A 15,574-nucleotide genomic window follows, 5' to 3' on the forward strand; every position below is an offset into this window, starting at 1 on the left:
AGGATCTTTTGTTCAGACGACTTTAGCCACACCTCAGATGCACTTTCACACACATTTCTCTCTCACATGGTTTCAGCACAAAATAAAACAAACAGAGCCACACAGACTCACACTTCATGTTGTGGATGGTTTGCATACTGCAGGTTGTTGTAGTTACTGTAACTTTGTGTTTGTATGTGTGTGTTTGTGGTGTTACAGTACAGTAAAGGCTGCTGTATTTGCATCTAATTTGTTTGAAGTTACACTGAGAAACATTTTTCTCAGTGATCGTGTATATCTGGATACATATTTTAATGTCAGGTAGGAAGGTGTAGGTGATGTTGTACACGGGGTTGAGAGCTTATGGGCGGTCGTACGATGAATCTCGTGAGTTGATGATTGTCCAGGTAGAAAAATTCTCACTCACAAATGATCTTTACATTTTTCAGACTTTTCCCTCATCTTTGCGTTTCATGCAGAAAACTGTACTTTTTCCTTCAGGCCTTTACAAATAAATTCTATTAAATATTATGAGTACTTAAAATTCCTGTAATTGGGGGGTGGATGAATTTTATATAAGAGGTGCCGACACTAAGATTTTTATTACTCCGGATTGAGTGGGAAGATTTAATATTTCATGATGATCTGAGGGTTGCTAAAAGCTTTTGTGGGCAAAATCATAAATTCACAACTAATGTACTTCATTAACCTCAGCTGCAGAGAGAAGCAGGCTGTTATTTAAAACAGGGTTACATTAGAGACGTGCCTGAATATCTAAGTGCTGCATATTTCATCAGATTTTAGTTTTCTGTTGATGCAGTCTCATCACTTCCCACATGTTTACCTGTGCGTGTCTTGATAACTCGGGTTCATGCACAGTCCTGCAGCACTTCTTAACAGAAACTCTGTTTTCTTTTCATCACTTTCCTGCACTAATTCATTCTAATCACTACTTACTCTGCTGCTAAGCTGCTTTTTGATAAAACTCAAGACATTAAAAGTCTCCTACTTCTGTTTATTTTTTTAATGTGAAACATCTGTGCAGGAAGCAGAAGTGCATTGAAAAAACCTTTTTTCTTTTTAAAAAGAGAAACTCAGAGAAGCAGATGGAGGAGAGGATGTTACTCTGATGGATTTAATGATGTGGAAATGAATTTACCAAGTCAGCCATTCTAGTATAGACACGTCTACCCTCCCTCAGAGTTTAATGTTGTTCCTGGTCTTTATTGGTGACCTGTATTCATTCATACTCAGCTGTTATTTCAGCACCTGCTTTGCATTTTACAGTGTAAAAATTCAAATTTCCTATAAAACTGTTCCTGGGGTTACACCTGGTTTTATTCTGAGCGATCGTCACAGTTTGCACCTTCGGTTGTATAATTGTGGATTCATTAAATGGAGAGTTGAATGAGGTCCAGGGCCGTGGGCACTGACAGGACTCGTGGATGCTGTTGGATGCTCTGTGGGTTTCATACTGTTGGAGAGTGTGGTTGGTGGTGGTGTTGTCTGGTGGAGGAAGTGAGAGCAGACAGACCACAGTCAAACCACAGAACCAAAGCTTCAGTGGTTCTTTTCTTAGAAGTGAAAGTTTTGAAGAGTTTGTGAGGCAGGAAATGTGTCGCGCCTGAGCAATCTGCTCGGTCCTGTCAGACTTTTCAGCAACTGCTTTTCAGCTGCATACGAGCACACAACAAACAACAGTTCTGTTTTGATATCATGATGAACAGTTAGCCATCATGTTGAGGCCCATTTCACCTTGTTAAGCAAAGGTTAGAATAATTCTTCATGGTGGTTTCATGTCTGAACCACAGACTGTAAATAAAGATGGATGCAGCCACTGGTTTCTGAGGAGCTGTTTTGAAGCTCAGAGTGGGCTGCTCCACCGTCGCCAACCTGGCATACGCTCACCCGCTTGTCACTCAAAGCAGCAACATCCTCATTAATGTAAAACTTTAAGCCTTAATAAAATGTAATATAAAAATTCACCCATGTACAGTTGTTATAAAGAAGGGAATTAGCAATAGAGACCAAAACCAACTTCGTCTATCTGATGAAGGTAATTCATCTTTCGGTCATTTATCTGTTACATAAATGTTTTCTTTCTTTCTTTCTTCAAACAGGCAGGAAAGGACAGAGTCACTGCTGAGAGCAGCAGTCAGTTGAAAAGTAATAATGTGGAGGAAGAAGAGCGTTTTCTGTTCCCTCACAGGCTGCATTATGAGCCTGAAGCCTTTATTAGTGACCATGGGGAGGCTCACTTCTCTCTGTAAATCCCCCAATGAAATTTCTCAACAGTTTTATAATTTATGGGAATTCTGTTGACAACTTACAGAGAATTACTCTTCAGAGCGTTAGAGCATCTTTTGATTCATTATTTTGGTTTTATGGACCATAACTTTAGTGTTATAGTTCACTCTCTCTGCTCTCACAGCTTCATTTTCAGATGTTTTCAGACAAACATCTGTAAAAAGCCTCTGTCCTCTACCTGCTCAGCAGCACACAGCAGACAGACGCAGTCAGAGAGCAGCCGGTGAACACAGTGGAGCATGTAGCAGCTGAAGAGCTGGTGGAGACCAAACACAGAGCTAAAAGAGAGGGAACACTGGACTTTGGTTCATCGTGTGGTCACAAACACCGCTCCACATGAGTCATCATGCTGCTCTGCTCTCAACTGTTTCCCAACAAGTTCACTATGTCAGTTCATAAGATGATGATGTCACTGTCCAAGAGGCTAAAAATGAGTTTATGTAGGTTTAAGAGTTGCAATCTCTCAGTCACTTCACCTCTTCTCAGGCCCTTTGACTCTCTTATAAACTCTTCTTCCACCATCTTCCCTTCCCTCTGTATATATCCACCTTTCCCAGCTGTTTGATTTGGCTGTTTTATCCTCACAACCTGCAGCCCATCCATCCATCCATCCATCCATCCATCCATCCATCCCTCTCTTTCTCTCTCTCCTCGCCGCCTCAGATCACATCAGATGAGACACTAATCCAAACAACAGGATTAGCAGAGGAGAAGCACAGGAAGCCGGGGCCTTTTTAACCACATTCCTCAATATAAGTGTGTGTGTGTGTGTGTGTGTGTGTGTGTGTGCGCGTGGAGAGAGAGAGAGGGAAAAAAACAGGTCAAACGGTGTTCATGTGTGCGCTCATGACTGAAGGGATTTTCACATAAACTGACCCAGAAACATGAATGTGACGAGAAACAGCTGAGTGAGGGTGAAACACAGGGACTTTGATGACAGCTGGAAGTTTGCACCCAAACAAACATGCAACAAGGAAACATGTCATCTGCAGTAAAACCCTGGAGCCAATGAGAAATGAGCAGCTACAGGTGCTTTAAAGTTTATCTGGAAACTCAGCTGAGCGTGTTGCAAACCTCACATTTGAATTTAAAACGGTGAAACGGTGGAAACACGGTGCTGAAATCTGTAGTTCCATCAAGTTTTATTAAAAATTGGTCCAAAAGAGTGAGAAAGATCATGTTTACAATCTTGACCTTTTAATTATAGAGCTTCTTTCAGGTTGTCCAGCTGTGCAGTGATTCATTTCCACTGGAGGCTCAAGGAAAACCACGTTTCATACTGAGGAGACTGTTTTGACTGCGATCTAGTCGCGATATTGAGATTCGTCTCAATATCTGATTCTGCTCAGCAGGTTCATTTTTAGTTAACAGCACGAAACAAACAGCCCAGTCACCCACAATGCACTGCATGTCTGGAGATGAAGTTAGTTTAAACTTTAGCACCTTCCTTTACCAACTTCCTGGAGGAAAATATCTTGGTATGGAATTAGAAGCGTTTCTTTTCTAAAGCTTTCATGCAGTAGAACGTTAAATCTCCTTTTTTCATCAGAAGCTGTCGATCGAAACAGAGACAACAACTAATACAGAAATCCCTAAAGTGAAAAACCCACATTTCTTTTTACTTCAGCAGAAACAAGTACATTCATGTAGGTTTCCAGAGTCGTTTGTAGTTAATGAACAAGTGAAACCCTCAACTTCCTTATCAGTGCAAAAGAACTAGACAGTTACACATTCACTCTGCTTCAGTTTAACCTCTGGGTTGGATTCAGTGGTTTCTTACAGTTTCACCACTGAACCAAAAGTTCCTGAAATTACTGGAAGTTGTTGGCTTTTTCTTTTTCCTCTGTCTGTCTGATCACTTGTGCTTCTGCCTTGTGGACTCTGTCCTGGTGGTCTCACTTCATCTCCAGATCCAGGTTAAAACCGGTGCAGATCAGAGTCGGACGGCTGCTGCTTTTCAAAGATGAAAAGAGACAGTTTAGTTGGGCTGAAGTAGGATATTCATTCAGGAGCTGGGTAGAAGACGTTTAGGTCAGTCTGGTGGTTCTGTGCCACAACTCGAACCTGGAGAAACACAGGAAAACTGAAGTATATCATTCAAGTTTGGTGACTTTAACACCCCCTTCCCCTCCTTACCTGTCTCTCCAGGTGAGCCCCAGGCTCCACACCAAGTGCTAACCATGCTGCGGCAGTCCGAGCCGACTTCCAGCACCCTGCAGCTGGTTGCCAATGATATGACCGGCATCATGGAGAAGCTGGACACCCGGGAGCTCGACCTGGGAGATGGAGAGTACGACACAACAGACACCAACACCCCAGGTGTGTGGTGTTCACCATTGGTGCATATTCACTATGTGTGTGTGTTTTTCTTCTTATAATATCTGATACATGTGTGAATGTGCTGGTGCTTTTCTCCAGCGGGGCATTTGCCCTTCACGGCGATCTACCACACCGTGGGATTCAAGGAGCCCGAGGCCAAAGTCTTCCTGTCCTCTCCGATCACTGCCAAGATCCTGGAGGTGGAGCGGTTCACCTCAGCTCAGGACCGTTTCAACGTCACCACGCAGAGGAGTGTCAGCAAGGTGCACACACCTTCCACACATAGTTACTTTGTCTCGGAGGACTCATTAGCCTGTTGTAGGTCTGGAATCAGTCGCATTGCTGTTCTTTAATTCGCACAGTTGTCAAACAGGTTTAAAACCTATAGGGTGGCGACCATTAGCGCTGTCAGAACTTAAGAATTTATCTGTCTCATGTACTGTGCCGAGCACTGGTATCCACAAAGCATTAGATTTCTTTTGTGACCTTCAGGGTCAACATTGGCCATACTTAAAGGAACAGATTGTCTTCTTGGTAAATGTATTTATGTGCTTTCTTCTCTGGAGTTAGACGTGAAGATACCACTCTTATATCTGTGTGTTTAAAGCATGAAGCTAGAGCAATGACGCAACTTAGCGTAGACTGTGCTAATCAGTGAGCTTTAGAGGTGCTAGCTGTTTCCTTCTGCTTCTAGTCTTAATGCTAAGCTAAGCTAACCGTCTCCTAGCTGTAAATTAAGAGAGAGGTATCGTCTTCTCATCTAGCTCTGAAAATAAACGTAGGTCCCAAATTTTTGATCCATTTCTTTAAAGGAGCTATTTCTAAGTTTTGCTATTGCTACATAGCCAACGTTAGCATTAACAGCTTGTTTATTGACCAGTCTTGCCAAGAGCTTCAGCCACTGTTGCGTTTATAAGACAAGAGGTTATAATACGTCCTCTGAGCAGCTACCTCTTCAGGGCAGACTGGACGCTACAGTGACTCGGTATCGGAAAGTGTTGAGACAGTCCAACTGGGCCAGGGCTAGCTGGTTAGCATGCTAACTACAGAAGAAGAAAATAAGTGATAGAAATAGAAGCAAAACAAAAGGGTAGCTTTTTTTAAAACTATACATGATAAAGGAATGAAGTTTGATGTTGAACTCATGTTTCTTCTAGACTGGTAAGTAAACAGCTGGCTTTTAGCTAGCTAAACCTTTTAATATCTAATTCAGAGTACAATTACATTCAGTAAAGTCACAGGTTTCACACCAACTAAACACCTCTGTCTTGTTAAAGCCACAAAAGGAGATAGAAAAGTTGTTATATAGTTGGTAGCAATGAAAACAAGAATCAACATCAAAATGAGATATTGCAAATAATGCAATAAGGAAGTGACGATTATTGACAGTTTTCTAAAAATGTAAGGAATTGATAGCAAGTATCTAACTTTAGTGTCTGTGCTGTGTGTCCAGTCGATGCCGGCGGTGTTTAAGATAGAGCTGAAACATGGGGAGTTCACGTGGGTGGTGAAGAGGAAGGAGAAACACTTCATGGAGCTCCACAGAGAGCTCAGGACGTACAAGACCTTCATGAGGCTGCCGCTGCCATCACGCAGGTAAACGCTCTCAGGCTTTTTCTGCCTGTGGATATGAGTAAAGAAAGATTTAAACCTGACCTCTTGTCATGTCTCTCTGCAGTCACACGATAAAGAGGCAGACGGCGGCGAGGAGTGAGGTGAGGCAGATGCCGAACCTCCCCAGAGGAGGTGGGGATGAGCTGGGCAGAGAGGAGCAGGTGTCCAGTCGGAGGGTACGCCACTCACCAGTCTCTGTCTTCCTTTCGTGCTTGTCGATATTTGATTTTATTGCACTCACCAGCTGATATTTCTCCACAATTTGTTCCAGAAACAACTTGAAGATTACTTGAATAATCTGCTCAGGATGCCGATGTACAGGAACTACCATGCCACGGTGAGGTGGACGACGGTGTTGAAATGTTTCCACACGTTCTGGAAAAATGTGAAAACTCCTGGAAAATGACAAATAAGACCCCAATGTTCCTCGAAAAGATTTTAAAGCAGAATGGGAAGTTTTTAAAACACTTAAATGTTTTGTTTTTCAGATGGAGTTCATTGATGTTAGTCAGATGTCCTTCATCCACGACCTGGGGCCAAAAGGCTTGTAAGAACAAATCACTGTCACTGATTTTTTTGGGTGATGATTATACTTTTTATAACTGGGATTAAATCAGAGTTCTTCAAACCAGCACGAGTTCAATGTGTGTTTTTGTAGGAACATAAACGTTCTTTGTCTTTCAGAGAAGGAATGGTGCTGAAGAGGTCTGGCGGCCATCGGATCCCTGGGTTGAACTGTTGTGGTCACAGCAAAATGTGCTACCGCTGGTCCAAACGGTCAGTTAACACCACTGCACACAACCTAACAGGATGTTTTTATAGTTGTGGTCCTGATAACTTTGTACTTAATTGCATGGAAAAAGGACGACAGGTCCGGTGCTGTCCTCCCTGATTTAAAAATGAAAACACTGTGTCTGTGTGGGCAGCTGGCTGGTGGTGAAGGACTCCTTCCTGCTCTACATGAAGCCAGACTCAGGGGCCATCTCCTTTGTGATGCTGGTCGACAAAGAGTTCAGCATCAAGATGGATTCTAAAGACACAGAGACCAGACACGGCGTCCGCATCGACAGCCTCTCCAGGTCTGTGACACACGTTCGAAACCTGTTATTTAAGGTGATTGAACTGTTTCCAAGTCAAACGTCTGGAGAAAAAGGTTTCCTGCTTGAAAACGCCAACATCCATGAACAAACAGCTTCCTTCGTTTTTGCTTAATTTCTAATATAATGAAAAATTCAGCAATCGATTCAGCACTATTTAAACTAACATAATCTCCAGACCGACCCTTCATGGGTATTTTTACATAAATAAACTGTTATTAATCCTGTAAACCAGGCACAAATGCAAAAACTTTTTTACCATTTTTACTGTTCTCATCTTTATTGTAACTGAGAAATGTGATATATTTAAGTGTTTGTGCATTGTAAATGTTCATTAACTGACAGCTCAATATTATCAATCAATTAATCAATCACACTTTATTTTTAAAGCACAAACAAATCAAATGCCATTCAAAGTGCCTTACAAAGTGACTGACAAAACAAGGGATAAAAATTTAGAGCCTAATGCACCAAAAAACAACAGAGGAGAATAAAATGATGAAAGAATATTTGAAATAATAAAAAGATAAAAACAATAGCATTGAGTAATATAACAAGAAAGATGGGTGAAAGGTAAACACTAGAAATAAAGCAGTAAGTAACAATAATGATAAAAAATAAAGGTAAAAGTAAAATGCTAAAATCAAAAATTATAAAAAGTAAGAATAAAAAATTATATTAAAATTATAAAACACTACATAAAAGCCAGACTGAAAAGTGGGTTTTAAGTTTACGTTTAAAAATATCTGAACAGCATCACCAAATGTTTTTGTTCTGCTTTGTGGAACCATGTAGTGCCTTATAAACTAATAAAAGAATTTTAAAATCAATATGAAAACTAACAGGTAACAAGTGTAACGATTTTTAAAATATAAAACAGGAGCTGAGATGTGACCTTCATGGAGTGATATTCAGGACCAGAGAATCACAGTGATATTTACACGTCAGACAAGTTTAACACTGTAAACGATGAAGAATCAAACTCGGGAGCAGAAATCTGACAGAGGTGGAGAAGCTGAAGTGACATTTCTGGAGCTAATAATATTGACCAAACATGAATTTAATCCATTACAGACGTGCTCATTTTGCTGTGTGTGTGTGTGTGTGTGTGTGTGTGTGTGTGTGTGTGTGTGTGCGCAGGTCTCTGGTGCTGAAGTGCAGCAGCTACAGACACGCCCGCTGGTGGGGTCAGGCCATCGAAGGCTTCGTCCAGAAGCACGGCTCCGCCTTCCTCACCGACCACCGCTTCGGATCCTTCGCCAGGGAGGAGGTGAACATCCCCGCCAAATGGTAACCACGGCAACCGGCTGACACAGGCCACTGGTCATGAATCACGCTAGTTCACGCTGTTACAGTCAGTTCAGTCCTAAACTGACCCATAACAGCTCTGTATATCAGTTTAATAGCTCAGTAGCCTGTTAAATTCATTTATATTATTTCTTATATTATATTTATCTATAATAATAATAACAATAATGGTTATTTATAGAGCTTTTTTCTAAAGCAGGGTTTACAGAGAATAAATATAGACAAGAAATTATTTCCAATAATGAAAAGAAAAAATAAAACAGTTTTTTAGAACACATCATCGGCAAAACACTGACACAAGATAAGTTTAGGATGATAAAGTATTTGTGGACCTCAGGGAAAGCCCCGGCAGGTATGGGGTTAAGAGGTTGTAGCTCAGGGGCCAAGTCATGAGGCTGAGACTGTTTTCCTGTGGCTTTTGTGTTGTGTGGTGTTTGATAAGATGTTAAAGAGGAAGTTAAGAAGTGTGACTCCGAGAGCAGTTAGTTCACTTGTTCAAACAGAGCGGTGCAAAGTTTTTAGGTGTTTTAGATTCAGACTGATCAGATTTTTTTCTATTCATGACATATTTTTTTTAAAGCATCCTCACTGTTCTTTAAGTTTACAGGACTGTAAACATATCGATCGCCTCTGTTTAATAATGTGTCTTAATGAGGGAAACAACTTCACCTTTGTCCACATAAATTAGGGCCAGACAGATGTCGGGAAAAAAGTCAAGTCTAGATGAGGCCGGGTCCAGTTAGCTGTGTGTGTGTGTGTGTGTGTGTGTGTGTGTGTGTGTGTGTGTGTGTGTGTGTGTGTGTGTGTGTGTGTGTGTGTGTGTGTGTGTCTCGCTGGAGTAACCCGACACAAAGAGAGGGAAAGTGAGCCTCGTCTGCTCGTCACCTGTCCCCCTGCTGGGCAACACTATACTGTCTGTGAGACTGTGTGTGTGTGTGTGTGTGTGCGCGTGCATGTGCCTGTGTGTGTACGTTCCGGGTGTGTTTACATATATATTTGTGTGTGTGTGTTTTCTACAGGTATGTAAACGGGAAAACATACATGGAGGATGTGGCTGATGCTCTCGAAGAAGCAAAAGAGGAAATTTTCATCACAGACTGGTGGTGAGTGTGTGTGTGTGTGTGTGTGTGTGTGCGTGTGCGCGGCGGGTGCACTTGGCGGTCACCTCCAGGGGAGATTTTCTGGTCAAACAGATCAGTTACAGTCTGAGGCTCAGACTACTGTCATACTAGCACACACACACGTAGATGCACACATATCCAGACAAGTGTGTGTGTGATTTATTGATCATGCAATATTGGAAGAAGTGCTCAAGTTCTTTGAGTAAAAGGGCAGAAAAATGTAAAATTAAAGCTGGTATTAGCTACAAACTGTGCTCAGAAAGAAAAGAAGAATCCAGTTGTGGTGTTGGATGAAAGCTCAGTCTCCTCAGTTTTGTGTATTTTGCTTTGAGATCTATTGAGGAATAAAGGAAAAAGAAAGGAGGCGAAGAAAATGCAGATATTAAGCAAACGAAGAAGGAAAGATGAGAGAAAGTAGGAAAGAAAAGTTCACCTGTGTAAATGCACATTAGTGTCCCTGTGTCTCACGGTGTGCCCCCCCCCCCCCCCCAGGTTGAGTCCAGAGATCTTCCTGAAGAGGCCGGTGGTTGAAGGAAACCGCTGGCGTCTCGACTGCATCCTGAAACGCAAAGCGGTGAGCGAAAAAAAAAAGTTGAAGTGAAAGCCACAGAACTGCTCCCAGTAGAGAATTCATTGATATCATTGGTGTATTCGCCCTTAACAAGCTGCGGCTCACTGGTGGATCATTGTGGTCATTGCTGTGCAGACAAATGTGCACAGAACTGCACTGAAACTTTATTTTAAATAGCAAATCTGTCAGGTTGAAATCTGGGGAAATGCTTTGAATATGATGCATAAAGCATTGAGGATATTTCTATTTAATGAAGAGGTGCAGCCATGAATACAGTCCTCCAGTTTTCTCATTCACTTGCTGCAGACTTTGTGAACTGTTGCTGGAAAAGCTCAAACAGAAAACATGAGACTTTCAGAATAAGATAATAGTAAGTATTAGGCATCATAATGTTACTTGAGTGTGATTTTAGCAGAAATTATTATGTACAATTCATATACGGACCTTAAATAAATATATTATTTTTTAATTGGTTAACCCATCCATCCCCGTTCTGCTGCTTATCCAGTCCAGGTCATGTTTAATGATTATTAATGATATTATTAGGATTCATGCAGATAACATGACAGAAACGTGATAGAAATGATATAAACTGATGGACCTGGTAAATGATTCTAGGCCGTATCATCGTAGGGGGGTAAATGAAATAAAAGGGGTAAAGTTGTAGTGGTATTCAGTCGTGTGTTTGTGTTGTTGTTTCTATAGCAACAAGGAGTTCGAATCTTTGTGATGCTGTACAAGGAGGTGGAGTTAGCTCTGGGCATCAACTCAGGATACAGCAAGAGAACGCTGCTGCACCTCCACCCCAACATCAAGGTGAGTGTCCGCTGCAGCACATCTGTCTCACTGTCCCTCCATGTCTCCTGTCTCAACGTTCACACGCTTGTTCGCCAGGTGATGCGTCACCCAGACCACGTCTCCTCCGCCGTCTACCTGTGGGCGCATCACGAGAAGATCATCGTCATCGACCAATCGGTGGCCTTCGTGGGCGGGATCGACCTGGCGTACGGACGCTGGGATGACAAGGAGCACCGGCTGACGGACGTTGGGAGTGTGACGCTTTCTAACTTGGAGCAGGTCTTAAAAACACACACACACACAATAAATAATAGGAATTATTTACTTTTTGAAAATGCAATTTGTGTGAGAAACAGCTGTTTTTGTTTTGTTTTGCTTTATTTTAACTCATGTTCCTGCTGATGCATTACCCCTTCTTTTAATTGCTCCTAGGCCAGTGCCGCCTCTTCCAGTAAGGTGGCCTCATCCAACGGCAGCGGCGTCGCGTCCCAGACCAAGGGGAAGAAGATTTTTACAGTGATGGACTCGGTGGACCAGCCCAAGCTGAAAGGTCAGGGGAGGACGAAGAGGACCAGGTTCAGCATCAAGAGACACCTGCAGAAACACGGCCTGGCTCAGGCCGACAGCGACAGTGACCTGGAGGCTGAAGAGAGTGAGTGGTACACACACACACACACACACACACACACACACACACACATACAGTGATGTAATGATCTGGACTGTCACCTCAGTGAAGGAGCGTTGTTTATCTGTCAGGACATACTGAACCTGGAGGGACTGGTCCTGGACCAGGGAAGAACTCATTAAAGTTTGGGGCAGATCCGGATCATTTACTATGAATTTGAGTTTTTTCCTCTGGAGTCTGGTGTATGTGCTTGACACTGGGCTCGGTGGAGGTCTTTGCTCTCTGAGTGAAGACTCACTTGATTTTCTGTCATGTTGTTATGAGTGGGTGATGTTGCACCTGTGTGGGATTGAAAGGGTTGTAAATGATAACACAATGCGATCTGACAGAAATGACCGGAGTCTAATTATCTAGTATTTTAATTTTCACACACAGTGGATTTATTTAAGGATTTCCAGTGATGACTTCTGTGCAGATGTTGCAGATATTATGAGATTTAAGGTTCAAATGATTGAGAATATTATTCAACAGTATTTGACCCTGGTTGGTTGGTGCATCCAGCAGCTGCAGCCTCGGCCTGCGGCTCCGTCTCAGTGCCTCTGGATGCTCTGTTTAGGTTGGTCCAACAGCATCAGCAGCCAGCACAACCTGATCCCCAGCAGGCTGCAGGAGCTGAGGGCGGCCGCTCCCATCGGCCAGTGTCAGGCTGGTGAGTGGGGCCGTGGGTCCGAACCCTGCCACTCGCCTCCCGGTCTCCAGTGTGCTCTGCTGTGGTTTTAATCTTGACCCGACCTTTGGATCTCTGTGTGCCAGTGTGAAGCTCTTCTCCTGTGTGTCAAAGGTTGAGCTCAGTCGGTCATTTGTTTTGTTTACCATGAATAATTTGGACATGAGCTGGGATTGTGTTGGTTTTGTTGTGAACAAACTGAAAATCAGACTGAACTGCCATTTGTGTTCACTGCATTTTATCTATAAACCGTCAGAAACTAATGAAGAGTCCTCATGTCTTATTGTGTCTGACCAACAACACAAAGATGATGATGAATCGGTCGGTTGAGTTTCAGCTTTTCGTTATTTTAATCACTGAAATCATTTGAGATGTGGACAGTGGAGCAAAACAACTAATCACTGTTGATTGACAGAAAATTAATCAGCCACAGTTTGGATAATTTATTGATCATTTAAGTCTTTTAGTTGAATAAAAATGTCAAATATCTGCAATGTCCAGCTTCTGGATGTGAGGATCAGCTGCTCCTCTCTGTTCTATATAAAACATAAATAAACTTAAAATAAACTTTGGGTTCTGAACTGTTGATCGGATGAAACAAGACATCTGGAAACATCACTGTGGTCTTTAAGAAGTTGTTTTTAGATTTAATAGAATCAGTGATAAATCAGACGAAGACAGATTAACTGTGAAATTGATCGACAGTGGAACCAATGAGAAATGATGAGGATGCAGGAACTGATTTTGACTATGATGGAAAACTGGACCAGTGGTTTTCCACTGAACCCACCAGATGGGAAGTTCAGTCTGAGTAAAACTCTGCAGCGTCTTTTGATTTTCCCTTTTTTAGAAAGTCTTTTGCACACATCAGACGAAGCTGGTCTTTTATTTGATGAGATGCTGCAGCCTGTAATCACTTGCCCTTTATTTTCTTTTCAAACAAACTCGTGCTCCTCCTCAGTGCACGTGTCGGCTCTGCAGTGAAGTGGAGGCCGTAGGTTTTTATCGGCTGCTGTTTGTTTGCCAGGGTCATCTGTGTTTATCCTGCTGCTGTGATGGATGGAAAGATGGAAACACTTTTATTAATCCAATTACTTACGTCAGTGTGAAACAGTTCATTTCAGTTTATTCCAAACAATAATTAACCTGGATGTAAATCTGTGGCTCTGCACTTTATGTTTCTGCAGAGCTGTCGTCCTTCCAGCTGCTGCTTCTCTTCTCTCAGTTCAGTTCTGTCAAAGCATTTTACCAACACCAGTGTGTTACTGTCACTGTGGTGTAGAAACTGTGAACAGATCAGCAGCTTCTCTCCTCTAAGAGGCCACGTTATCAGGCCCAAGAACAGCTTCAGCAAAGAGGATAAACACACACCTCAAACTTCAAATGTTCTCCTCTGCTCACTCGTGATTCTCCCAGAATCAAATGTCAGAAAATGTATGTGGTAATTAAATGACGATACATGAACACAACAGATTATTGTCGTTGCTTTAGTCTCAGTTTTGTGTCTTAATCTCATCAGAAATCCACATTCTGTGTTTCTTTGTCATGTTGGATAAAACTCTGATCCTCATGGACTGAACCAGTATTTGACATTTGACCTTTCTTGTTTTTGTGACTTTTATTTCTCACTGTGATGATGATCATTGGTGCACGCTCACCTTTGCATTGTGTTGTTGTTGTTTGTTTGTGTCATGTTTTTCGGAGCATCGGTGCAGTGTTGTTTTTGCCTTTCATGCTGTGCATCTGATAACATGTCGGGATGTACGTCAGCTCCCATGAGGCACTGCTCTAGACCAAAACCAACAAAGCGCCCGTCCATGTGCCGGAGCCATCTGACTTCCTGTCCTCTCTTCATCCTTTAAACTTTAATAACATTAAAGTTGAGTTTTTCTTCCTCACTCGTGACCCAGTGTTTTCCTGTGGTCTGAATGAGGCCATAAACAAGTTTGAATCATCTCAAAGCTCGTGTTTGATCACTCAGCGATCTGTAAAAGAAGTTTCTGGCTCATCAAGATCTTTTTCTGAGCCCAGGAACAAACCAGGCTCCTGAGTTCTCTAAAAGGTCCCTGAAAAGGCTCCTCGTGTTAAATAACTGGGTGTTTGTGTGTGTGTTGTAGGAAGCGGCTCAGTGCGGAGTCTACAAACCGGGGTCGGAGAGCTGTTTGGAAACACGCGGTTCTGGCACGGAAAAGACTACTGCAACTTTGTGCACAAGGACTGGATCCAACTGGACAAACCATTCGATGGTAATCTCACAGTGAAACCCTCGCCGTGCTGTCGCTGATTTCACCTCCCGTCCTCCTCACGTTCTTCCCTCTGCTCTTTTAGATTTCATCGACAGACACACAACTCCCAGAATGCCGTGGCATGACATCGCCTCAGTGGTTCATGGGAAAGCAGCGCGGGACGTGGCCAGACACTTCATCCAGCGCTGGAATTTCACCAAGGTCAGAGCTCACGCTGTCATTGAGTCAGGGTGAAAGTTTTGGGGTTGGTCCTGGCCGAAGGTGTGGAGGAGAACCTAGATTCAGGATGAATCTAATGAATGGACTCTGGTTCTACTGAACACTTCAGGGCCCGTCTGTCTCCCCCAAACTCCCCCACTGGACAGAAGAAGAATGAAATACATTTATGGAAGCTGCAGAATATTCATGGGGGAAGTGGGTGAAGGTACGGTGGCCCTGAGAGCTCAATACACTGCAACTTAAGAAATCACAAACAAACAACAAGTGTGCATGGATGGATATTATAATAAATCCACGTGCGTCTCAGGGCCGCCGCACCAAGCAGGAGATAAGCTTGAGTCTGTCTCCTCAGTTGTTTATGTCACTGGAGGAGAAAACTGTTTGGTCAAAATTTTCCCATAATGCCTCAGTTTTTACTCCTCTTCTCTACCAGCTCATGAAGCCAAAGTACCGTGCTCTGTCGTACCCGTACCTGCTCCCCAAGTCTCACACCACCGCCGGAGAGCAGCGATACCAGGTCCCCAACAGTATCCCCACCAAAGTACAGGTCGGTCCTGTGTGAGTCTGTCCTGTTGTGGCTCGTTGATTTTAATGGTTTTTTTATTTAGTTTCATGTGAATGTTGTGTAACTCCACAGTCA

At 42.7% G+C, this 15,574-nt stretch overlaps 1 protein-coding gene across 2 annotated transcripts in view; it reads left to right on the forward strand.

The window, feature by feature from the left end:
• pld1b (phospholipase D1b) overlaps positions 1–15,574 on the forward strand; it is a 37,345-nt gene that overhangs the window by 13,762 nt on the left and 8,009 nt on the right. For both annotated transcript variants that reach the window (XM_071484493.1, XM_071484492.1), the window contains exons 2-18: positions 4,435–4,605; positions 4,705–4,868; positions 6,059–6,201; positions 6,284–6,395; positions 6,491–6,556; positions 6,708–6,766; positions 6,904–6,996; positions 7,146–7,298; positions 8,457–8,606; positions 9,644–9,727; positions 10,238–10,319; positions 11,022–11,132; positions 11,211–11,393; positions 11,547–11,766; positions 14,587–14,715; positions 14,798–14,916; positions 15,368–15,481. In XM_071484493.1, the coding sequence (XP_071340594.1) occupies positions 4,467–4,605; positions 4,705–4,868; positions 6,059–6,201; positions 6,284–6,395; positions 6,491–6,556; positions 6,708–6,766; positions 6,904–6,996; positions 7,146–7,298; positions 8,457–8,606; positions 9,644–9,727; positions 10,238–10,319; positions 11,022–11,132; positions 11,211–11,393; positions 11,547–11,766; positions 14,587–14,715; positions 14,798–14,916; positions 15,368–15,481 (2,121 nt within the window). In that variant the 5' untranslated portion in view covers positions 4,435–4,466. The remainder of the gene's footprint in view (positions 1–4,434; positions 4,606–4,704; positions 4,869–6,058; positions 6,202–6,283; positions 6,396–6,490; positions 6,557–6,707; positions 6,767–6,903; positions 6,997–7,145; positions 7,299–8,456; positions 8,607–9,643; positions 9,728–10,237; positions 10,320–11,021; positions 11,133–11,210; positions 11,394–11,546; positions 11,767–14,586; positions 14,716–14,797; positions 14,917–15,367; positions 15,482–15,574) is intronic.

This window comes from Trachinotus anak, unplaced genomic scaffold (genome assembly GCF_046630095.1).
Source record: "Trachinotus anak isolate AG129_WGS33_773 ecotype Australia unplaced genomic scaffold, CSIRO_AGI_Tana_v1 ptg000009l, whole genome shotgun sequence".
NCBI classification, from domain to species: Eukaryota; Metazoa; Chordata; class Actinopteri; order Carangiformes; family Carangidae; genus Trachinotus; species Trachinotus anak.